This window comes from Engraulis encrasicolus, chromosome 19, assembly GCF_034702125.1.
Source record: "Engraulis encrasicolus isolate BLACKSEA-1 chromosome 19, IST_EnEncr_1.0, whole genome shotgun sequence".
NCBI lineage: Eukaryota > Metazoa > Chordata > Actinopteri > Clupeiformes > Engraulidae > Engraulis > Engraulis encrasicolus.
In genome coordinates this window covers 44,624,770-44,650,466 of record NC_085875.1, presented here as the reverse complement: position 1 = coordinate 44,650,466, position 25,697 = coordinate 44,624,770, and the positions used below count along the sequence as shown (strand labels likewise).

General features: G+C 43.6%; 1 protein-coding gene across 2 annotated transcripts in view; it reads left to right on the top strand.

Moving 5' to 3' along the window:
• LOC134435505 (palmitoyltransferase ZDHHC14-like) overlaps positions 1 to 25,697 on the top strand; it is a 109,885-nt gene that overhangs the window by 50,426 nt on the left and 33,762 nt on the right. For both annotated transcript variants that reach the window (XM_063184529.1, XM_063184528.1), the window contains exon 4: positions 22,126 to 22,284. In XM_063184529.1, coding sequence (XP_063040599.1) covers positions 22,126 to 22,284 — 159 coding nt within the window. The remainder of the gene's footprint in view (positions 1 to 22,125; positions 22,285 to 25,697) is intronic.

Below are 25,697 nucleotides of genomic sequence, written 5' to 3'. Positions count from 1 at the left end.
GCCATTGACTTCCATGTTAAACGCATCATGGCCATTATGAAGACAGAGAATGTCCTAACCAAATATTGACCATTGCATTTTATGTAGAAAGTACCAAATTTCAACTGATTTAATGTGACCCGAATTTTGATGAAAAAAAATGTGATTTTATAACAATATTCTAATAATGCGAATTCCCCAATTCATGGGTTTTTTGAGCTGGAAGGCCAACGTATATAAAAAGAAAAAAAATAATGATTGGAATAGTTAAAAAACTGGGCCATGAATCTACAATCCATGACAGTTTAACATTATTGATGGAATTATGGAAATAAATCAACTTTTTCATGGTATTCTTTTTTTTGTGATCAATATTTTATTGATTTTCAACAGGGGGAAAGGGGGGGTGGGGTGTGGTGTGGGGTTACAGACATATTGAGGATCATCATACAACAATAGTGAAACACTAGAAAAGAAAGAAAATATAAAACTGGAGTTTTACATGGCAGAATGATGGAGAAGGCATGGTAATATGACCTAACATCTCATCCAAGAAATTAACTTTAATGAAAACTGTTTCCAGGATTCCACAGTAGCAGGTCGAGCTTTGTTTAGACGTGCAGTTGTCAGTTCCATATTGACAATTTTAGTAAGGCTGTGTATCCAAAAGGACTTCATACAAACATCAGGAGTGAACCAGTGTTTTGTAATTGTTTTCTTTGCAGACGTAAAGCCAGCGAAAAGCATTTTACATTGAACAAGTTTAAGAGGAATATCAGATGTATCATTAAGGAGACAAAGAGCAGGGTTATGGAAAATAGGAAATATCTAGCACGTATACAGAATTTACATGAGACCAGAGATCGGATATGATGGGACAACTCCAAAACATATGTAAGAATGTTCCAGGTGAGGAACAATTGCAAATATGACAGTCATATGAAGCCTGCAGTTTCATCTGAAACCTTCTATAAGGTGTAATGTATGCTCTGTGAATGGTTTTGAAGTGGATCAGTTGATGTGCAAGGTTCTTAGAAGTCAAACTTAAATTAGACCAAACAGAGTCCCAGTCTACACAAAGATCTAATTCCCCCAGTTCCCTATTCCATATAGATTCTACTGATAGAGCCCTCGAACTGTGTTCAATTAATTTTCTGTAAATGATGGAAACTGATGATCTACCTAAACTAGGTAGGATCCATTCTAGCATGGGGTGAGCCGGGAGAGGAGAGTCCCAGGGCACACCATATGCTTTCAGAGCAGCTCTTAACTGAAAGTATACAAAGTAAGCAGAAGATGTGGAGTGAAAATTGTGTCCTTAAATCCTGCAGAGAGCAAAGACCTTGAACGTTATTACTATTACCGAAGATATTAAGTCCAAGTGATGATCATGAAGGTTGAAAAAATGGTTTGTTACCAGACAATAGCTTTGAATTATGCCATAGAGGTGTGTTTTTGCAATATTTGAATGGACCTCCCATCCATTGCTCTGCTTTTCTCCACACCTGGACAGAGTTAGCAATGATCGGTCCAAATTTCTTGAGTGTTTTGGTACTTATATTGGCAAATAAAACATCCTGTAGTCTATGTGGTGCAACCTTAGAAGATTCAATCTGTTTCCATGCCATAGTGGCGTCTGAATTAACCATGTGCTGAGTGCCTTGAGTTGAAAAGACCAATAATAAAGTTCAAAATTAGGAACTGCTAGACCACCAGTTGTTTGGGGGCGCTGTAGTGTTGGTCAGTCGGATCCTAGGCTTCTTTTCATTCCAAATAAAATTTGGATACCATAGAGTGTATGTCTTTGAAATAATTTGGAGGTGGAGGGAGTGGCAACATAAAGAAAAGAAAATTGAGACGTGCAAAACATTCATTTTAACACTGCTTATTCTGCCTTGAAGAGATGTTTTTAAATTCTTCCATCTTTGCATGTCTGATCTTATTTTGTGTAGCATAGTGATGTAGTTGTCCTTATTGATTTTATGTATACTATTATGAACTGTGATGCCTAGGTAAGTAAAGGAGCTTTTAACTTGAATACATGCTGGTAACGTGGCCTTTTAGGTTTGCTATTCAGAGGCATTAGGGAGGATTTTGACCAATTTATTTTATAACCTGAGAGGGAACTAAAATGATCAAATATTTTCATTATAGGGGGAATGGAGGTATCAAAGTTGTCCAAGAACAAAATGATGTCATCAGCATACAGAGATATAATATGGTTATGACACCAATTACCATAGGAGAAGCTGTAGATTGCCGAATGGCTTGTGCTAAAGGTTCCAGTGATAAACAGAATAAAAGAGGAGAGAGTGGGCATCCTTGTCTTGTTCCACGTCCTATTTCAAATGCTGGGGAGATGCGGTCCCCTGTAATGACACTTGTGAGAGGAGAGTGGTATAATGTCTTAATCATTTCAATAAATGTGTGCCCAAACCCGAAACGTTTCAAAACTGCCCACATGAAATCCCATTGTAAATTATCAAATGCCATTTCTGCATCGAGTGAAAAGACTGCACATGGAGTTTGCTTACTATCTGCTGCATCTATGACATGCAAGAGCCTCCTCATGTTGTCAGATGCAAACCGTCCTTGGATGAATCCTGTTTGGTCTGCATTTACCAGTGACTTGATGACTTTTACTAGACGCAGAGCAAGAGCCTTGGCATATATTTTTAGGTCAGTTGTAAGGAGGGATATAGGTCTATAGCTACAGCAATTGAGGGGATCTTTCCCTTTCTTTAAAAGAAGAGTGATTAGCGCTGTTTTTTGGTCTCTGTGAAAAGTCCCACTCTGAATAGCGAAATTAAAAGAATTGAGCATAAGGGGACCTACCATGTCCCAGAGCTCTAAAAATAGCTCTGGTGGAAGGCCGTCTAATCCAGGTGATTTGCCTTTGTTTAGGCATTTTAGGGCATTAAGCAACTCCTCTAATTGTAACGGGGCCTCCATGTCAATTTGGTCTAATTGCGGAACCTTGGGCAAATCTAAACTATCTAAAAAATTTCCACAAATAAGTTAAATCATTGAAGTCAAGCTCAGATTTATACACACTTTCAAAAAACGAGGAAAAGGTGTTGTTAATGACTTTGGAATTTGTTGTAATTTTACCATCAGCCGTTTTTATTGCTGAGATGTGAGCCTTTGTTTCACAGTCTTTTAAGCATGAGTGCTAGCAAATGACTTGGCCGTTCTGATTCAAAATAGTACTTCTGTCTAGTTCTATGTAAGATGAATTCTGATTTTGATTATAGCTATTGCATTATACTCCTCTTTTAATGATGCCAATAATGAAGACTGGTCATCCGACATACTATGCTTTTGTAAATTCTGTAATGATTCAATTTTGTTTTCTAGATCAGATATCTTATGTGCTTTTGATTTAGACAAATTAGAGGAGAAAGAGATACAGAAACCTCGAACGAAGCATTTTTGTGGCCTCCCACAAGACTTGTGGGTTGATGTCTTCAGTTGTATTCATATCTAAAAAATCTTTCAGTTCTAATCTTAGAGAGCTAAGAAAAGAGGGGTTACTAAGCAAGGATGTATTCATTCGCCACCTAGGGGCCCTAGTCTTACTATTGGGCAGGTCAATGTAACATAACAAAGCTGAATGGTCAGATAGCAGGATCGGCTCAATAGAAATGGAGGAATCATTTGAAACTAAGGATGGACTAACAAAGATATAATCTATCCTGGAAAAAAGTTTTATGTCTAATTGGAGAAAAAATGTATAATTCCTAGTATCATTATTTTGAACACGCCAAAGGTCAATAAGGTTCAGATCTTTTATGAGTGAGTTCAGTAGAGTACTTGAGAGATTGGTCACAGCATCTGAATTAGATTTATCAAGAATTGGGTTCATAAAGGCATTAAAATCACCTCCTAACACTAACGAACAATCATTTTGGTCCAGTGCTACATTACCAATGTAAGTAAAAAAAGTCTCTATCAGGCTCATTTGGGCAGTAAATAGACATTAGTGCTAATTTCTGATTAAGTATGTTGCCAGTGACAATTGCCAGTCGTCCTGCATCATCATGTGCACTATGTTTAATATTGAAATCAAATGCTCTTTTCACCAAAATGCACACTCCCTTTGTTCTATTTAGCGCACAGGACGATGCAATTAATTTGTAGCGTTTGTTTTGAAAACGGGATACATCACATTGTCTGAGATGTGTTTCTTGAGGCAATATCTGCCTTTTTACGATGCAGGTACTCAAGGACACGCGTCCGTTTGACAGCTGAGTTCAGGCCATTAACATTGAGTGATAAAATGATTAGCGGTGACATTTGGATTGCAAAGATGTAAGACCAGAATGGATACGAAGGTGAGTAGTAGACCTAGGCCTACTCAGGAAAGTTGACTGACAAAGCGTGAAGCTAAAATAGTATAGGCCTACCAGCCAAGTCATAAACATGTTCACCATTGCAGCAAATAGGAAACGGTATGGTAATATGTCTGTAGTGGAGAGGAAGGAGGAGGGGGTGGACAAAAAACTATATACAAAAAACAGGCGCAGCCCGCATAGAAATGTTTCTTATAGGTCTGCAACACAAACTTCGATTGATCCGTGACCAGTCCACTCCAACGCATAGCTATAGAAATAGAAATACCCATATAGCAACAAAAAATAAGTGAGTGAAACATTCTTTCACCCTAAGCGGTGAAATGAAATACATTGACCGTAACATATAAGCTTAGAGTGTAGCAAGTGTGCTCTCGACTCTCGTAACGATGTCAATATGTAAACAAAGGCAAACCTTAAACCAGCCAAGATAGTGTTCTTTATTGGAGATGGTAGCCAGACAGCCGTCAGTCCTTCATGTCCACCAGATTGCCCTCTCCTCCGTGACTGGCCGCCTGACGATTGCCCTTTCTGGGATCAGAGACACAAACATCCTCGTCCACATTCGCCGCTGCTGTACGATTGGATCTCCGCGACAGTGTCCCGATGAAGTTCTCCGCAGCTTCAGGAGTCTGGAAGGATAGCTTCTTTCCCCCATGGTTCGATCTTCAGCACGGCTGGGTATATGAGAAAGTTTATGCAGGCCCATGGCTTTCGCCTTCTTCTTCACCGCGTCGAAGCTCTTCCTCTTCGATGTTTTGTCGCCCGGCTGTAGTCAGGGAAGAACAGGAGACTGTCGTCGTTGGCGGATTTCACCGGGAAAGCTTGGTGTGCACCGAGAGGATGTCTGACCTGTTCTTGCCACCGAAGTAGCTTGAAGATGAGGGTGCGGGGCTTGTTGGGCTTGGCATCGTCAGCGTCATGATACACCCGGTGAGCTCTCTCGATGTCAATGGACTGACCCTTCAGTGATGGGATCCACAGAGGAAGATTCGCTTTGAGGTAGCTGACAGCATCGGAACCCTCCGCTCCTTCAGGTAAACCCACAATCCGGACGTTATTACGGCGGCTCCTGTCCTCCAGATCTGTCAACTTTTCAGTTAGTTCATCCAGTTGTTTCTGTAGCTGGATTACGGTTCGTCTGTCCTCTCGCGCAGTGGCTTGTAGTGAGTTCACCCGGTCGTTGGCGCTCTTAGCCGATGTTGTCACTCTGTCTAAATCCCCACGAATGTCCTTTACCTCATCCTTGGTCTTTTGTATATCCGTCCGTAAATCGCGTAAAGCTGGCACCAAGAAAGAGTCAACAGCTTCCTGAACCGCTGAGGCAACTATAACATTGAGCGCACTCTGTTGTTCTTGAAGTGCTAGCTTTATGCCGTTAGCAATAGCGGCGTCGAGGTCGTCCTTTGAGATGGAGGAGTTTTTAAACTTTTTCTTTGAAGGCGATTGTTCAATCTCCCTTTTACGCGCATCTTTGTTCGCCGAAGTGTTCATGGTGCGATAGGTGTCGAAATATCCAGATAATTCGTTAGGATAAGTGAAAAGGTTGACTATATGAGTAGAGCTATAAACTAAGCTTGCATCGCTGTCGAAGGGTCACGTCTCACACCTCTCACACGTCACACACTTTTTCATGGTATTCTAATAAAAAGGCCTGGAGCTGTATAAGAGGGTCTGTCTGTCCGTCCGTCCGTCTGAAACGCATTCCTTCAATTGTTCCTTCCTGTGGCCACAAGTCGGCAGAGTTGGCATTTTGGACTGGAGCGAATGCGTGCAAGCCAAAACGTATGATATGTTACCAAACTGGAAAGACTAAGCTGATTGCATTGTGAGACAACTGAGGGGGCCATTCAATTTTCGGCATTGTTTTGTGTTTGGACAATGGGAGGCAACTTTATTTTGGTTCGTCAGAAACTCGCGGAAATGAACGATTTAGAAGTCGGCAGGCAGTTTTTGACACAGATGTTTGTGCTCGGATAGAGGGGCGTTTGCATTGCATAACCCTCCACGACATGGAACTGAAATTAGTTGACAGGCGACCCGAAGCGCAGGTCTTCCTCTAAACGTGGACCTGTAACATTTGGTTAGCTTTTTTTTTCATAACATTCACATTTTCCTCCGCTTTTCTCCAGTCCACAAACTCGGGTTCAGACGTCTGTGTGTAGCCTACGAGCCTCCCTTTTAATATTCCAAGTAGACAGCTGGACCATTTGACATACGGTGTGTTACTCGTACATAGGAGAGGTTCTTTCGTTGATGGGCTCGTACCCCACAGGTGCTTTCCGTTGCGCTCTAGTCAGGTACACTATGCTTAGGTATCGTTCAATTTTTGTGGGGATTTGTAAAACTTTATATTTTTGTAACCCTTAGAACCTAAAGAGTCAGAAAAGTGATGTTTGACAATTTTCAAAAGTGTACACTATCATACTAAAACGCCTAGGCTAATATGCTAATATCTTGATAAATTGAAAATAAAAGTAGGTGTGAGGTTAATATTTTTATAGGAAAAGACAAAATCAATATTTAAATCCGACTCGGAGAGGTCAGCTGTAGCGGCATAAGGACTTATACAATTGCATTAAGGGGAGGAGCAGGCCAAAATCATCACCAGTTCACCGGGCAAATGCCCTGTAGGCCTTATGGCCAGTCCAGCCATGTTAGGTAGTGGTACTAAGTATGAGACACCCCTTAGACAATATCAGGGGTAGACATCAATTCAAGTTTATACAATACCTTTCCTTGCACATGCATATACCTGTACCGCATGCAATACACATGTAAGGAAAAGTTCTATTCCTGATATACTGTCAAGGGGCCACCTACTAATTAAGTGCTATGTAGCCTCTTACTGCAGATGGGCCTGTCAGCAGGCCTATTCACTCTTTGCTGAAATGAACCACATCATAACAACATTGCTATGAAAATACGGGGAGTCTTCGGTACAGTAAACAATTAAGACTTGGTCGTTACCATTTTGGTGACAATAAGGTTATAACAGAGGGACTGTGTTAAGGAGTTAAGATTATGAATGCCTTAATACTAATTTATTTGGGGAAACGTTATTTGCAGTTTCCATGGGCAATATGACCAATAAACAAAAAGTACATCCTCAGGGGGGCGTTGACAGGTTAGGAGGAAGCCGGGGGGGGCGTTTGGGGGGGGAAATGGCATAGTTGGAACTGGCATAGAGGGATGCATCTGTTGTCCGCCTGTCGGCCTTGTTTCCCCCAGAGTGTTCATCAGTAAACTGGTAAGGGAAGTCAAATGCATTCCTCCTTGAGCTCTGCCTCTTGTGACCCTGTTACTATGTCTGTTGGCCATAAAAGGAGGTGGGAAGGAGAGAAAAGGGGATTTAAGCCACCTCTTTCACCTCACGTTGACACGCAGAGAAATGGAGCTGAAGATTGAGAAGCAGTGCAGGAGGGAGGGAGGAAGAAGAGGGAGGGAGGCTTGGCAGGTGCTGGATATTATTTCTTCCCACCTTGTTTTCCCCATTCTCTACTAACTTCTGCAAAGTTTTACCAGTTTTATCATCTCAAGCTTTCACCACGGATATTAGATTTGTGGTGACTTCCTTCTGGCCCTGTTTGTGTCCAGAATTTTAACAAAAGGTGGATGTTTGGCACCTCGTCTTGATAATAGCGTTTTATTTTCTTCTCCCTTCTGTGGAAATATTAGATGGATGTTATACTGCCAAGGTGCCACAATGTCGACAGGCATTCATAAACTAATTATGTCCGCGGGCAGAGCGCCACTCCTCCCTGCGTGAGATTGATGGGTCTGTTTGGCAGACAAAGTTGGGCAGGACAGAGTTGGGCAAGAGAACGAGGTTGAGGGGTGGAAGGTGGAGGGTTTTGGCCTCTGTCGGTCCAGTCAAGCCAAAGAATCAGGCTATGTACAGTAAGTAACCTATCCACAGTTTGTTATCCTTTGTCAGGTGCCACACTGTTTTGTGTGTGCGTGCTAGCTTGTGTGTGTGTGCACGCACACGCACACACACACACACACACACACACACACACACACACACACACACACACACACACACACACACACACACACACACACACACACACACACACACACACAGGCCTCCTCCTCCCGCTGCAGACGAGGCCTGGATTATATTTCACACACACAATATGCTCATGGTGTGTGTGTGTGTGTGTGTGTGTGTGTGTGTGTGTGTGTGTGTGTGTGTGTGTGTGTGTGTGTGTGTGTGTGTGTGTGTGTGTGTGTGTGTGTGTGTGTGTTTTATTGTGTTTTCACTGTGTGTGTGTGTGTGTGTGTGTGTGTGTGTGTGTGTGTGTGTGTGTGTGTGTGTTAAACAATGTGTGTTTTATTGCGTTTTCACTATTATTCGGGATTTCAAATTTCAGCTCTCGTCACTTGCAAGCTACAAACAAGGGCCATGCCCTTACACGTTCCTATTTGGATTAGTTATACTACGTGCTCAGCATAATATTTGTCCACGGGAGAATTTAATGAATAATGCTGCTCCAATCTCCACAGCTTTGTTCAACTCTCCAAACTCCAAATGCCTCTCAGTGTGCATGAACTGTGTTTTCATACACTCACACTGTGTGTTGTGTCCACAGGGCTTAAACTGTAGTTATTGGCTACACACAAATCCATGCCTTTCAGATGGTGTTTCATGTTAGGCTACTGTAGCGTACAGATCTATGCTGCACCAAGTATCCAATGGACTTCCTAAAATAGACACGTTTAGGCTGTGTGGCTGTGGAGCGGCCCGCCACACTGCTGTCATGCTTTTATGCACTGTCGATGAATTGACCTGCCTGTTGTGGAGCACTTCTAAAGCCATTAAGGGGGGAAAGTGTGTACGCAAAAGTCCAATGGGTTTGTCTAATCCATGGGTGTTAAGTGGATTCGAAGAGCTCATTCCGCCCGCAGCCCTGGTAATCCAGTAATTGTTGTCCTGCTAATCTCCCATTCATGTACCGGAGCCCCATTGGCCGCATAGTCTAATCCCACCAACCCCCTCAACCCCCAACATGGCCTCTATGAGATTTTTTTTTCTTCCAAAAGTGAGTTAAATGACTGCTGTAAAACTAAGCAAGGGATTGTGGCCAAAGTTAGTTAACATATCAGTTAACTTCCTCCCGAACTATAGACACCTTAAATCCTTGAAATGGAAAACTAGGATTAGTGTGATGTTATATTACATGAGTCTGATTGGAGCAGAGGCTGGCAACAGTGATGCAGTGTGCCAGTAACGTTTGAATAATTAACGTTCGTTAAACCTGGTCACACAGCAATTAATTAGTAAATGATGCTTTAATAATGTAATGTGTGAGGATGCTCTGTTTATTTTGGGCACCTAATTGATATGTAATAGAAAATAACTCCTCCTGACTCAACCCATTTGTTTTGATCTTGTCTGCCTTCCATAACTTAATTGCAAAAACCAAGTCTTATACAACTGAGGTGTAATTGGCAGCAGTTATTATACTATTACGGTTTGGTGGTACCCTCTGACTTTGCCAATAATTACTGCCAGTGGCTTCCATATCTTCAGATATTAGCCAGGCCTGGTGCCGACAGGTTCAACAAAGGAGGCTAAAGGTGCTGCACATCTGGGGATTGCTGGTTTGATTACGTCTCTTCCTCCTGACTGGTTTGAAGTGCTGCTGACCCGACACTGCTCCCCATGTGCTGGTTGGTATATTGCATGGCAGCTGTTATACCATTCAGTCTGGTGGTCGTATTCTCTGACTTTGAAGATGAAAAAGGCATTGGAAGCTAAGCTATTATTAGCAGATATAAGTCACACCTGTCATGTGGAAGGCTGAATGTGAAATTTATAATGCACTTTGCAATGAGTGGGTTACAACAATGCAATGGAGTGGATAATATTGGCATACATATACATGCAGTCAGTGTTTCAAAGGGTTATGGAACTGAAATATAATTTAATAGGCCCAGGTAGCCAAACGTAATGCTCAAACACAAAATAAAGAGACCGTAATGGAAATAACCGTACGTAATCTCCTTTCAACTCGATTCAAGGCGATTTTTATCGGTTGACTGACTCACTCTCCCAGAGTGGGTCACAGGTGCGCGGATGCTGAAGTAGCCACCAGCGGTCACACCTGCTCTCTTCCTGTTTTGTCTGCGTGCGTGTGTGCATGTGTGCTTGTGTACATCAATGTGTGAGGGAGAGTGAAGAGTGTGTCTGAATGTGACACACCAACTGGAAGAAAATGTCATGTCATTCCAGGTCACTTGTTCTAAGTGGGTGCTGCACTTCAGTTTTTGCCATCACGTCCAGCCATCAGGGGTTTTAAGCAGAGAAAGCTGTGGATATGCTGTAGCAATGTCTGGTAAGGTGTCTTAGTTTCTTACATGATGGAAGGAAAAATCATTGAGGCAGAGATCCCCAGGCTTTGCGCATGTCATGTATTGTTCACACCATGGAACAGTTTTCCCCCATGTCTCTCTTCACGTCGGTCTGTAGAGACTAGAGCCAAGCACATCGGGGTGTTGTTGAAACATCTCTCATTTCATTTTTCAGGGAATTACGAACGTCCGTTTGCTTCTGTAGTCCATAATGAAAAACATATCTGAGTAAATGGATTCTGAGTCATCTTTGGAATGTGGTCTCCTCGGTGTGTTTTAAACATTAAGTTATCAGTATCGTAATGTACTGTATCATTTGCAGGCCTCATGACATATTTCATATTGTATTCGTGACCCCATTGTGATGTGTATCACTTTGTGAAGTTGGTGGTAATATCCAGCGCTGGAGGCTCATGTATGAAGCTCACTTGTGGACAAAAAAAACCGACTTAAGTTGTTTTCCAAGGACCCGTTCAGATGTACAAAGACTTTTGTCCGTAGGTATCTTTCAAGATTTTCACGTCCGCACTTTTCTAGTAGGAAATCCACATAGTTCTTTGTACATAAGGCCCTGGGTCTCCTAGAAGTAGTTCCAATTACGCCAGACCAGAAGGTGATGCCTTTCTTGCAAGGAACATGCTTACAATGTTGTTCTTGCTGTCGTTCTCTTCGGGGTAGACCCATCCAGGGGACCATTACATCATTGGCGCTGAATTCAGCGGCGCTTACGCGCAAAAGCCGAGTTTCAACTAACGCCATCTTCTGACACCGTTCCACCACTGAAGATCAGCTGCGCCTTGGCTAGTTTCACTTCGGCCGCGCTCATCAAAGCTGCCGTTAAGCTCGTGCACGTTGTACAGGGGAAGTCCATATCAACGATTGTCGAAAATGCGATCATGTTGTAGACTGGGGCATGCCTTGTCAAATCAAGTCTTTATCGGATACATGATGCGAGCATCTGTAGGTGAGCGGCAACGCAACTGCACTCTGATTGAGAGGCCCATGTTCAATCCCCACCATGCGCAATGACAGATCACAACTCAATCATCAAAGGGAGAGCCTCGTCCAAACCTTGAATGCCTTCATTTCAATGCGTAAAAATAAAATGCTTGCATAATCTAAGGTGTTTTAATTTGATCTTTCAGAATTTGTTTTCGGATTAAATAAAGCATAGCTTAGGTAAAACGTTAGGCCATCAGAGATCATTTGTTGAATCATTGCAATGCAAACGCAAGCGTCAGCGTCTGCAAGGTGGTTGTGAAGACGTTTTTTGCCTCTGCTGTAAAATGTTAAAGGGACACTGTGCAGGAAATGGTCAAAAAAGGTACTGCAACTATGCTGCTCATTGAAACTGGGCTGCCAATTGCCAAATTTGATCTTTACGTGGAAGTTTTCTAAGTAATAAACAAATATTTTCTAGTATGGTCCAAGTAGAGTCATTTTTGCAGCTAAAAATGGCTATTTTTGGAAATTCAAAATGGCGGACCATGGAGAAGATCCCCCTTTTCTTGTATGAAAAGTGCAAATTTTACATTCATAATGAATAACTTACTTACAATTTGATGGTGGTGGTAAGTATTCATGAAAAAGGTAACATTAGAGAATGGGCAGCATGAATTCTGGAAATAAACAACTAAAAATGTCACACAGTGTCCCTTTTAAGGTCTACATTTAACTGTAGGCCTATTATATTGCTTGATGGCAAATGAAGCCAACCACAAAGCGACATCAAAGGAGAGAATAGGCAAAAGTATGTTTTGAAGTTTCCATTTCTATAACCTGTCGCCATAAAAGACTTGAACCCGGCCGGGGCGACCACATATTAAGCAGCGCACCTGTCCACTGGGCCACTCAAGTCTTCGTCTACGTGGAAGGAATTGTTCAATATCATATTAGTAAATCAACACTATAAAAGTTTTTAAAAATGTGCTGATTATCAGAAATCCCCCGAAATGAAAGACAATGGTAACTATTGTAGTTTTTACTGGCATTGTCACATCATACACTATTCAAATCGAGTGACTGGTTCGCTTTGATCTCGTAAAATAATGGCGGGAATTAAGCGGAACGTGCCCATTGTGACATTGTTTCCTTCAGGTTCATTTTTTTGCAACACTGATTCATTTAGCCTGGTGTTTAACCTGGGAGCTACCAGGTTAGAGTTGGAGCATAAATTACAGAGGCAACTCAGCTGAGTTTCAGGTTAGCAAGACTGATGGAACGGATCTGTGTCTTAAAAATAGCGCAGTTTACCGACTTGAAGTCGGATTTGGGGTTAACGCCGTTGATGGAATGGTCCCCAGGTCTTACGACTCTCGAGCTACAGTATGTGCAGAGTTTGTATTTCTCCACATTATCCATGTAATGGTTTGGTGCACCAGTGCCTGCAACCTCAGCAGATATTCCTGGTCACAGGCCACACAGGCCACACTCAGTGGTGCTGAGGCTCAGTCTGATGTCTTTACTGGGTTTTAGAGGCCTGCAAAGCAAAAAAGGGCACATGCCACACACACTATACCAGCTGTCCCTGCATGACCTGACCTGCATTCACCAATGCTCAAGATGTGGTGTTCTTGTGCTCTGTTTTCAGTCCTTTGTAGCTCAGTAGTGGTGTGGTTGAGACAATGGCAGTCAGTACAGAGTACAATGCAGTGAATCGATGGCAATTATGCATAATTTAAGAGTGTTTGTTACAGAATTGGAGCAGTTGGCATTTAAGCCTCTTTTTTCCCCTTTGGCATGTTTGCCTTTGATTGCTGTCAGCTAACCGGCTCTGTTTCTTTTCTGTGTTGCTCACAAAGACCCGTTCCCAAACAAGAAAAAAAATCGTGATGGCGTATAACAAAGAGTTTGGCTATATTGCAGATGAACACGACGGGAAGCTCCCCCATTTTCAAAATGTATGTGCCGGTCGGTCACTGCGTTCCGGAGCGTAATTGCTTTCACAGCCGATAAAGCCTAGTCGATAACCGGACAGGGCCATTACAGGTCTTTTTGTGCTCATAGAAGGAAAAAAAAGACCCTCAATCAACTTGCTTAAGCTGCACTTTTTCTAGGGATGCACAATGCATCGGCCTTAACATCGGTATCGGCCGATATTTGACATTTCTCAAGACATGGGACATAGGTCTGATGGGTAAATCTGGGCCCTCTGTTTTTTTTATATGTTACAGTTCTTAATCTTATTGGTTCTGATATGTTTTTAACATAAGATTGAACTTGACAGTGACTTTCATTGTTTGTCTTCTAGTTTGTGTCTCAATTTTTTCATCTAATTTTATCACAGGGAGTTAAAACGTGTTTTGGAAAATAAAGAGGACATTCAAAATTCAGTTTGCGTCATTGTCAGTCTGTATTAAATGTAATCTTTTTAAAAATATATGAAGAGTTCAGATGCAAAACCCCCTAACTCCATTTCTGAAGACCTGCACTTCTATATTTTTAGAGAACCCCGTTGTTGGTTTGGTTTACATTCATGTACTTGATAATACATATAAATCGTTATATTACATAAATAAAATAAAAAATATGCAATTTTGATAGCTTTGTATTAAATAAAAATGAATTAAGATTATTTTCTGAAATGGCACTTAGGGGGTTTTGCATCTGAACTCTTCATATATATAAAACATCGGTATCGGTTAATATCGGTTATCAGCCAAAACCGCATTATCAATATCGGATATCGGTACACAATTTTTCGGCCACAATTTTTCACATCGTGCATCCCTAACTTTTTCCCCTTGTACAGCTATGTTGAGTGACATCCCTGAAAAAAAAGTGAAAAATGGCGGCTGGAAGAGGGTGGTGTGTTAGCGGATATGAAGTGTGCTGCTCTCGTGAGGCCGTTGGCGTCCTCGTCTTTATGGAAAAGGGAACCGGCTACGGCCGTCAGCGTCTTTCAGTGATAATAATGAAGCCGTTTTTCATGCTAATGGCGTTCATTAATTCCGAAGGTCCCCGGTGAGATGAGTGGCTTAATTTCATGTGTTCATGATAACAGGCTCACCACCACACCACCACCGCTATTAAATATCTGCTTGGCCAGCATACTGTACGCATGCAAGATGCTGTCTGGGCCTTGGTACTGGCACGCACGCGCACGCGCACGCACGCACGCACACGCACACGCACACACACACACACACGCACACGCACACACACACACAGACTATTTCTCATTCATGGCAGTTACTCCATGTGTGTGAGATTGCTATGGATACTGGATTCATTGTCCCATACTCACAGTGCCCTGTAGTCATGCAAATATGACATCCAAAAGCATGTGTGGGAGTAAAAAACCAGGAAGTTGCCCCTAGGCTACACTACTTATAATTCATCAACTTTTTCATGATTCATGATGATGACACTGTGACAGATGTGGTTTTAGAGATGAACATTTTGCTGCACCTATCTGTGGTATTTTAAGTTTACCCCTGGGAAGTTGTTTACAGGCGTGTGAGCGTGTGCATGTCTGTCTCTCTGTCTCTGTCTCTGTCATTCTCTCTCTCTATGTATCTCTCTATCTCTCTCTCTCTCTCTCTCTCTCTCTCTCTCTCTCTCTCTCTCTCTCTCTCTGTCTGTCCTTTTTTCTTTCTCTCTATCTCTTTTTCTGTGTATATATACATATATACTGTATCTGACCTGACCTAGGGCTGGGCGATATGGAAAAAAAACTATATCACGATATGGATTACTTTATATCACGATAACGATATACATCACGATATAGCACAATTACATACGTTTTCAGTTATTCTCTTTATTTGCTCTTTATTTTTTCATGTCGCAAAACAACCTTTCTTTAAAATGGATCTTTTTATTCTTCTTTTTACAGTTACATGAACTTATAGTGTGTATTGTGACAACATGAAATGTAATTAAATGATAGTAATTTTATAAATGTTATACAATTGAATATCACGATATAAACGATATAGGAGAAAGGTCACGATATACACTTTTATATAACGATAACGATATATATCGTCATATTGTCCAGCCCTAACCTGACCCAGCATGTAGATTGACTGTGGCAGTGTCACAACACAACTGTGTCACATGCTCAGGAGCCCTCTGAGGTGAGTGAGTGGGTGAGTGGGTGGGTGGGTGAGTGAGTGAGTGCCATTCTTACACTGGTGTGGTGCCAGCCAGAGACAGGAAGTGGTCATGGCGGGTTCTCCAATGAACAGGAAAGTGTGTGTGTGTGTGTGTGTGTGTGTGTGTGTGTGTGTGTGTGTGTGTGTGTGTGTGTGTGTGTGTGTGTGTGTGTGTGTGTGTGTGTGTGTGTGTGTGTGTGTTGTGCTGGGGAAAGGTAACGCTTGGTTCACTGGGTGGGTGAGTAAGGGTATGGTTTGTGTGTGTTCGTTCGTTCGTTTGTTAATTCGTTCGTTTATTCTGCTTCTGGCTGTGTGACCGTTACCATGAAAGCCACCACTGTATCATTCAGACGAGTGCTCCAGGAAATGTGTCCTTAGACAGGCAGAGATGTGTGTGTGTGTAGTATGTGTATGAGGTGTGTGTTAGTGTGTGTGTGTCAGTGTGTGTGTGTTTCCCTGCGGAAGCACAGTGTCCATGGCTACTGTGATTGCATAACCACACACACACACACACACACACACACACACACACTGCTGTGCTTACTCACACTCACGGTTTCTCTCTCTCTCTCTCTCACTCACTCACAGACACACACACACACACACACAGACACACTCACACTCAAACACACACACATACAGACTCACACACAGAAACCTATACAGACACACTTGCCTGCTTTCAAGCGAGGCGTCATGCTGGGTACTCCTCTTTGTATTCTTTGTCCTCTTTTTCTCCTAATCGTCTTTTCTGTGTGTTTTGGCTCCTTTTGTGAGAGGAAATGATTTGCTGCCTCCACATACTCCGTTGTCCACACAGTTTGGGTATGATTGTGGAAACGCCGTAATTGCCAGAGCACACACAGGTGGATGCGAATGAAAAACGCGATGACTGTAATTGCCGCTGGTTGTGTAAAAACAAGAAAGGCTCACACACACGGAACAAATCAGACAGATGAAAGTGGAGCTCCTGTGCTCGATCAAGTGCATCTCCGTCAGCTCCACCAATCTATCGTGTCTTTCCTTTCTCTTTGTGTCTCTCGCTGTGTCTGTCTCCGTTTCCCTGTCTTTCTGTCTCTGTCTGTCTCACTCGCTTGCACGCACGCACACACACACACACACACACACACACACACACACACACACACACACACACACACACACACACACACACACACACACACACACACACTCACACACTCACACACACACATGCCACCCAGCACTGTTGCTCATGAACACTCACACCCTGACAATCTGGAACATGCTGTTTCTCTCTATCATCATGATGTCAGCACTAGAAGAGTAGCAGCAGCAGCAGCAGCAGCAAGCCTTCCTTACCTTACCGTTCAACACAGCAGTCATCACCCAACAACCACACACAAACCACAATTCTCTCTCTCTCTATCTCTCTCGGTCTCTGTGTCTCTCTCTGTCTCTGTGTCTGTCTCTATGTCTCTCCCTGTCTCTGTGTCTCCCTCTGTCTCTGTCTCTATGTCTCTCCCTGTCTCTGTCTCTGTCTGTCTGTCTCTCTCTCTCTCTCTCTCTCTCTCTCTCTCTCTCTCTCTCTCTCTCTCTCTCTCTCTCTCTGTCTCTTTCTCTCTCTGTCTATGTGTCTCCGTCTCTCTCGCTGTCTCTCTCTTTGTCTCTCTCTCTGTCTTCATCTCCTCTCCCCCCCCCCCCCCCCTCTCCTTTCGCACCTCATTTTGGCTATGGTCAGCTGGCCAGTTATCCAGAGTGGCTTGCCACTGGAGCCAGGCAAGAGTGTGGTAGTCATAGTAACAACCACCCCATAGTTTTGGAGGGAGGGGCAGCGGTCCCAGCCTGGTGCCACAAAGTGACTCCTCAACTGGGTATCCGGGACTGTTGACCTCCACCACCAGTCATCCAACCGAGGACTGAAGGAAGAGGGATGGAGGACGGGTGATGCAGGGAGGGAAAGGGAGAGAGAGACAATGTGAGTGAGAGTTAGTGTGGTTCAGGGTGACTGGGAATGGGCTGACCTCCCTCATGTCATCCAGAAACGGACGGGAGGAAAGCGGTAGTGATAAAGGGAGAAAGGGAACTGGGGAGAGCGGGTGAGGGGGTGTGTGGGTTCATGGAGGCGTTTTACTGCTCAATACACCTCTGGTAATTCATGAGATCACCAGACAGCTCTCTGCACGTCCTAACAAGGTCTCATGTCCCTTCTCCCCAGCTGTCTGAGTCCTCTGGCTTTGTGTGTTTGTGTGAAAGTGTTTTTTCTGTCTGTGCGGGGCATGTGTATATTTGTGTCACTTTGTTCGTGTGCGTGTGCGTGCGTGCGTGCCTATGTGACCTAAGCTGTCATGGGAGATTCATAGATGAATACATCAGTGACGGTGTGTGGAGGTTGGCTCCTTGTGAAATGGTATCAGAGGAGTAAAAATGTCAGAACATTATCTGACTCTAGTGCGCCCAAACAGCTTGTTGTTATTTATTTACCACATCTTTCTAAAACCTTCACTGTCTTTGTGTGAGTATTCTTCTTACAAAGTAGCCCTCAATTCTGAACAGGACAGCACAGCAGTCTTGTGGCAGTCACCAGGTTCCCCTGGTCCCCATTATGCCCTCATTGCCCCTTCACTCCCACCACTCCTACCACTCCTCTGGCTGTCTGTTTTGCCTATAAATCCACATTGGTTATCACATTATCTAAGTCTAAAGCGCTATAGATTAATGTCACCCTAACCTCTTTTTTATTGTTAAACTTATGTAATATTATTCTAACTTGTTTAATATTATTTTTCCCACGGTATTCTATGTTTATTTTTATTCTACTGCATATTTGCACTGCTTTTAATATCTGAAAGTTGAATGACAGTGATGTATGACAATGTGCTATACAAATACCTGGACCCTTGCTATTGCATTTGTGTATGAATGATCTATGCCAACACTCTGTGTAGTCTATTCTCTTCTCTCTGCTCTTTCTACTCTCTACATTCTATTCCGATCTACTCTCTGTTCTACTATGTTCTACTCTACTCTACTCTTCTCTACTCTCCTCCCTCCATGACCAACAGACCATGTGCCTTCCCATAAGTCCTTGTGTTGCTATGTTGTTGGGCGGGTCTCCGTCTCCGTGTTGGTCCGTCTCCAGTGTCCGGTGCCCAGTGCCGTCTCGTCTCTGCTGGAAGGCAATTAGTTTCTCTTTGCCGCCCACTGGGGCAACAGCACAGCTCTTGGCCGACATTGAAACTCGCTCTGCTATGTATCACGCATGCTACTGCTGGCCTGGGCAACAAACACAGTCATCACTGTGGTGGTGTATTTTTGTAGTACAGTGATTCACTGTACTGTACAGTACAAGCTGGCACATCGTCAACTTTGAATTTCGCATCTCTGCATCTTTTGTGTTCCGATAAAATTAAAGGCCCCACTAGTTTGTCATCCTAAAACAAAGCAAAAATGGTTGTACTGAACCGACACTTGAATCTGTGCATCTTTTGGTTATGTTTCCAATGAATAATTAACGCCTCACTAGTTTATTGTATGCTGAAACAAAAAGTTTGTACAAATCCGGCACTTCATAAAGTCACTCAGCGCTATAAAAAAGTGGAAAAAGAAAATAATTTATTGTCGTCCTCTCCGCTTCTTTTACATGGTACACCAGCTTTGCGAAAAAGCCCTTCAAAGGCCGCTGAAGTTGCTTTATGGCTTTCTGATTGAAATGGGCCTGAGCGCTCAGACGTTTAACGGCTCGTCTCGGTAGTGCTGCACACATGCCTGTCTGCCTGCCTGTCTGCCTGACTCACTGCCTCACTGCCTCACTGCGTGCCTGCCTGCCTACATGCCTGTCTGCCTGCCTGTCTGCCTGACTCACTGCCTCACTGCCTGCCTGCCTGCCTGCGTGCGCAGTGGGAGAGCCTTGCATGGCTTGTGCCGTATATTATCACAACTGAAGCCAGTTATCACCACCCACCTCCACCCCCTCCTCACTGCCTGCACTCGGCCGCTTGGGTCACTTTAGTCTACTTCACTGGATTTGGATGATCGCTTTTGAGCCAACAGCGTAAGTAAGTGTTTCACACGGTGAGTTAAAATAAGGGGATAAGATGTTCCAGTTATAGCTGTCAAAAACCCATAGAGCCTGTGGCATTGCAAGGCTTTTGAAAAAAACTGCCGCTAATACGAACTGCAGCAGTGGAGTACTGTACTGGCATACTACACATAAATGCCGTAGGTACTGAAAAGTTGTACAAAATTTTGAACTGTTGAATTTATGAAAAGGACTGCACAGCGTCTAAGAAGAAAACATGACAAATGTACATAATCCACGTGAGTCTTCTGAGTTCCCTACAGGAGTCATCAGTAGTGCTCTTATTCTTCTGCTACTAAAGTACTGCCTTATCTGTTTCTTATCCAAACAAACAAGTGTGTAGTGATAACAGAGAGAGAGAAAGAAACCGAGAGAAAGAAACAGCAAGTGGTTGGTTGCATAGCCAGCCAGCCTTGGCAATGCCAGCATAGTGGGTCAGTGGCTGTGATCTGGGAGGGTTCCCAGTGCAATCCTGACTCCTTCTGGTTGCTTACACTGGGCACTGACTGAACCTTCACCTACTGTACACTTGAAGCAACAGCAACACGAAAACCCTTTTGCCTCCTCAGTCAGCCTACAGGTTGGAATGTCTTTCTGTTGCATTCAAATTTAATTCAAAAGGTCGCTGACTTGTGTTAGTATTGTTAGCAGTTGATGAACCATGGAACTATTTTCGGAAAAAATAATGTTGTCCTACAGTATATTGGTGTGTTCCATTTTATTTTCCATTATATGTTCTATTGGTCCCTACATAAAGGGTTCTGCACCTATGGCTATGCTCTGCCCATTATCTTGCTATATTCTGAGTTGTGCTGTTGATGTTCAAGTCGTAAATAAAGGCATGTGCAAGATGTTATGTAATGTCTGCATCCATCACCGTGGTTTGCAACACATGGACAAGTCAGCCGTAGGGGTGCGTGCCTGCGTGTGTGTGTGTCTGTGCGTGCATGAGTGTATTCAATCTCATAAACCAGCAGGAGGAGAGGCAGAGGGAAGGTGCGAGAGCAAGAGAGAGAGGGAGCGAGAGAGGGAGAATTTAGGTGAAAATGAACCAGCTGGCAAGACAAAAGGGGAGAGGAGGAGTAGATTGCCTACTGTACTGTATATGGTCATGCCGGATATAAAAAGGAAACCCTGCATGATCACTGGACTGTAATCCTCTTGTATATTTTTTTTCCCTTTCTAACACCTACTCCTCATTGCCACCTACACCACACACCCAGGCAGGCAGGAGTGATGACGCGCACCCACACACATAAATAGTAACAGGCATAATGGCACACCCACACAGGCTGCCTCTCATTCGCCGGCCAGCCTTTTGGAGTGGCCTTCAGCCTCCTCCTCCTCCTCCTCCTTCTCCTCCTTCCCTCCCTCACCATCACCATCACCATCACACTCTGCATCACAAGCAAGTTGTGTCATCGTCAGCCCACTCGTTGAACTGTATGAAGGCTTTAAATGGTACACTGTTTCAATCTCTGTTGACGTCAGTCCTTTTGAAATGTGGACACAAGTGTTGGCAGTTATCAATTAGGGGTTTGAATGAGTCTGAATAGGGAGGATGACTGTAATCTTGCAGGAAAATGATTATTACAATAGTGTTGGAGGATACTCACGAAATGGATGTGTGCATTGCTGAGGTTCTGTGGTGGAGATCTTTGGCCCACTTCCAGAACTATCTTAAATGTTGATGACACTTTAAGAATAATTAACGTAAATTGAACATGTGATTAATGAAGACCTGTAGAGTAATTGAATCAGGGTGTAGTAGTTTCAATAGCCATTAAGGAGCATCTGTTGGCTTACTGCACACCTGTCTGAGTGTTCAGCATCATTGCCTGTAATTGGAGGCCTTCCATTCTAATCTTAACGAGGCTCTTGTCGTCCCTATCCTGTCCTGACCTGTACTGTGTGGTGGTCAGCATGTCACCGACTATGCAGATATTTCGCAAGTACATGAATGTTGGTTGAATTCCATGATGAACATTGTTTTTGAGTATGCATAATATAACGAAGGCCTTCCTGCACAGTTCACCACCCAGGGCAAACTTTCAACGAAAAAACAGACACGCTAGCCAATGTGCTAAATGGTCTACTCTGGACGCTAGCTCAGTCATCGGCACATCTGAGGCTTCAGGAGGGAGCTTTTGCTGCCGTTTTACCACATTCGTGGACATGTTTGTATTGTGTTAGTTTTGTTAATCTTCCATGTAATCCCATGTCTCTTGTCGACTCATCCCTATCCTACCCACCTCTCTCCCCTTCTCAAAAACAGATGTGGCCAATGGCTCCAGCTCCACGGGCTACCGGCCGCCCCCCAGGACCCGAGAGGTGGTCATCAACGGCCAGACGGTCAAGCTGAAGTACTGCTTCACCTGCAAGATCTTCAGGCCTCCGCGAGCCTCACACTGCAGCCTTTGTGACAACTGCGTGGGTGAGTTACTACTGTAGCCCTTCGTTTCATGTCCACTTATGATATGCACTTACGTGCTGCTCGGTTTATGTCATCCTGTCGTAAGAGCGAAGAATGAATTATGCATGTCACTGCAGTTCTCTGAATTTCATATGACCGTAGCTGTAGCACCGGAAATAAACGGGTTAGAAAATGGGGTATTGCGAGTGTACCTCAAGTATCTCATACTTCTCTCTCTCACACACACACACACACACACACACACACACACACACACACACACACACACACACACACACACACACACACACACACACACACACACTTGTGACTTTGTTGGTATAAACATATAACTTGTATGCATGTGACCGACATAGAGGTTCCTCAGTGGCAGTCGGTCAAATGAAATGGAATTGAAAATATCGTCAATAGTGCTGTTGATGGGAGAGATTGTGTTGACTTCAAGTCATATAAACAGTCTTTACTCACTCTACATGAATACAATCACAAACTCAGTCTGTGCTCAAACATTACTTGAAACACTTGACTTAAAAAAGAAAGACAAATGCTGTGTATACCCTGTGTATAGGCTGAGTGTTGAGTAGGTAATGTAAGCACTTGTCAGATGGCCTCAAGACAGTTTGCACTGAGAAGGAAAGAGGGGGAAAGCCCTGAGGAAAGAGTGACTGAGAGAGTCAGTCTGCTGGCCCAGGAGGAGTAAACATCTGCCTCTCTCTCTGTGGAAGGAGCTACTCCTCCGCTCTGCCGCTTTCAGGGAAGGAAATCAGCACCAGCCAACATCCAAACGCGGGTAAAATATGGAAGTGCCTGGTAGATTTTGGGCACAGAATAATAATTTCCTATTGAGTAAATTAAAAATGGGAATTTTTAGCATATTTGTTGGTGGCTGGTAAAGGCCGATATTGCGTGAAATTTAATATCCACTCCTGGCTTCTGCTCCACTCCTCCTCACGCCAGGATGTTGGCTGCTGGCTGCTGGCTTGGTCTCGGTCTCGGTCTTGGCTCCCGAAGCTAGCTAGTGAGTGAACGTTCCTAAGCGTTCCTCAGCCCTTTGTGCCATCATTCTAGAACTGTGCTCTGGCCTCTAATCTCCCATCTGGACCTGGGACTGTAGTTTGTCCCTGTCCCATGCCACTGGAACCATTTTTGTATTATTACGCATGGATATCTACTTTGCAGAGGAATACGTTTGAAAGGGATTGTCAAAGCGAAATTATTTAGCAACGATTTGCCTGTGAAATCACCTTTTCCCCCCTACCCCCGGCAGCAGTCCCATCCTGCTTATTCATGCCAGGGAGCGTGTGTGTGTGTGTGTGTGCGTGTGTGTGTGCGTGTGCGTGCGTGCGTGCGTGCGTGCGTGCGTGCGTGCGTGCGTGCGTGCGTGCGTGCGTGCGTATTCCTGCCTGCATGCGTGTCTGGAAGGTTTCCTATGTCTGTGTGTCTACGCGAGTCTCAATGGCGGCTGTTGAGTGACTAAGCGGCAGCAAGTAATTAAGTGGCAAAGCCTCCGAGGCAGACTGGAATAGATTCCTCATTTTTATTTATTTCACCAGGAATGGCTTTCAACATCTGGAGGCTCATTTTTCAAGCTCCCACAGACAGACAGATCCTTGCTCACTGGTCCAGAGAGCCCAGCCTGCATCACTCACTGATCACCAGCCGCGGTCAGGTTTGGCTCTTCCCGAAGGAAGTTGCACTGAACCTCGGCAGGCTATAGTTTAATATGGGTAGAGTTATTTAACTCATCGCCTGAACAGGCTATGCGGAAGAGAGTTGTTCAACTCGTGGACTCTAACGTTTGTGTGGCAGATGGAGTGTACTCAGTTTTTGTTATTGTTAAATGCATTCAGATGTTAAACCTGCCTATTAAACCATTAACACCTGTGGCTGCCCATGAGATGAGTTTTCTTGTTTTGTTTTTAAGCCAAGTATTTTTCCTGAATCGTATCACTTGCAACCCGAGAGATTTCAGGCTTTTTGGATTTAATTTTTGGACTTTCAGGCAGTTTTAGTTAAAAAACACACACAACTGAAACACTTTGATGTGTTGATTAAATTCAAACCTTCTGTGCCTTGGACCCATGTAGGAACACTTAAGTGACTGAGTGAGTTATGTAAGGAGCCAAGTCCTTGTGTTTCGGTTCTGTTTGTGCTGCGCAATAACAGCAATAAAAGATGCATATTGAGATACTATCTCATTACAAAACCATCATGGATATTTTGGGCCTGCATTGCCAGGGGCTTTATATAAACAAGGCTTTACTTTCCGTTGAAGTGCATCCATGTAGTAGCAGTAGTAGCAGTACTACTACAGTACTACTACTACTACTGGTGGTGGTGGCGGCTGTCTTTCTAGTAATAACAATATCAGCAATTGGGGGTGGGTGCTGGAGGGGGCCAGTCATTGTAGGATCGCCGCTGATGTCAGTGTACAGAATACTTTATTCATTCCAAAAGGAAATGAAAACTGTCCAATAGAACGTGCACATAGTACATCCACGTAGCAGTAATAAAGTAGAGATACTTTGTTTACCCCATACAAAACCAAGGTTTGTAGTTACACATACACATCGACACATAAGTACATCACCTATACACATTGCATATAAACATATCACTTATATTGAGAGTGCAGTTTGTACATCATATGTAGTTTACGCTAGAGGTCTGATGCTGGAAGATTCTGAAGAGATTTAACGTCTTGATTTTGCTGCAAAGGGAAGGATATTCCCACAGCCCCCACTGTTGTCTCCCCCTGCACACACACACAGACACACAAACACAATCCAAGGTGATTGCCTGGTGGAATGTTCAACAGGTTGAATTCGCCCAGGTGTAATATGTGGCACTGTGTTGTAACTAATGATTCCTTGTTGCTCATCAGTGCCATGCACCTAAACCAGCAGTATGAGAACCTGTCAATGAGGCTGGAAGGGAAAAGGAAATGTACATTGCCCACACAGCAATGTAGCCTTCTTTCAAAGTGTAGGCCAGTCTGATGTCCCACAGAACAGAGGCTGCTGAGTACGGTGTAGTGTGTAGCTCTCACCGACACGTCGTCCAAGGTTTTTTGGACTCTACACCACCAAAGAAACACTTTCTTTTTTTAAGGATGTATCATTAGACCGAGTGTCGCCTCATTCTCATAGCCACACTGCAATTAATGGTTCCTTAACATGCGAGATCAAAGACTGTGTCTGTGTGTGTGTGTGTGTGTGTGTGCGTGTGTGTGCGTGCGTGTGTGAGTGTGTGCGTGTGTGCGCGACTCTTTATTCTCATGGAAGGTGATGACAGATCCTGTCATGGGAGCTTGTGAAGCATATACTTTTCAGGCTTTACATTATCCTCAGTGGTATGTCATATCCTATTCTCCTTTTCTTTCTTTCTTTCTTAACTTCTATGAATCTCCTTCT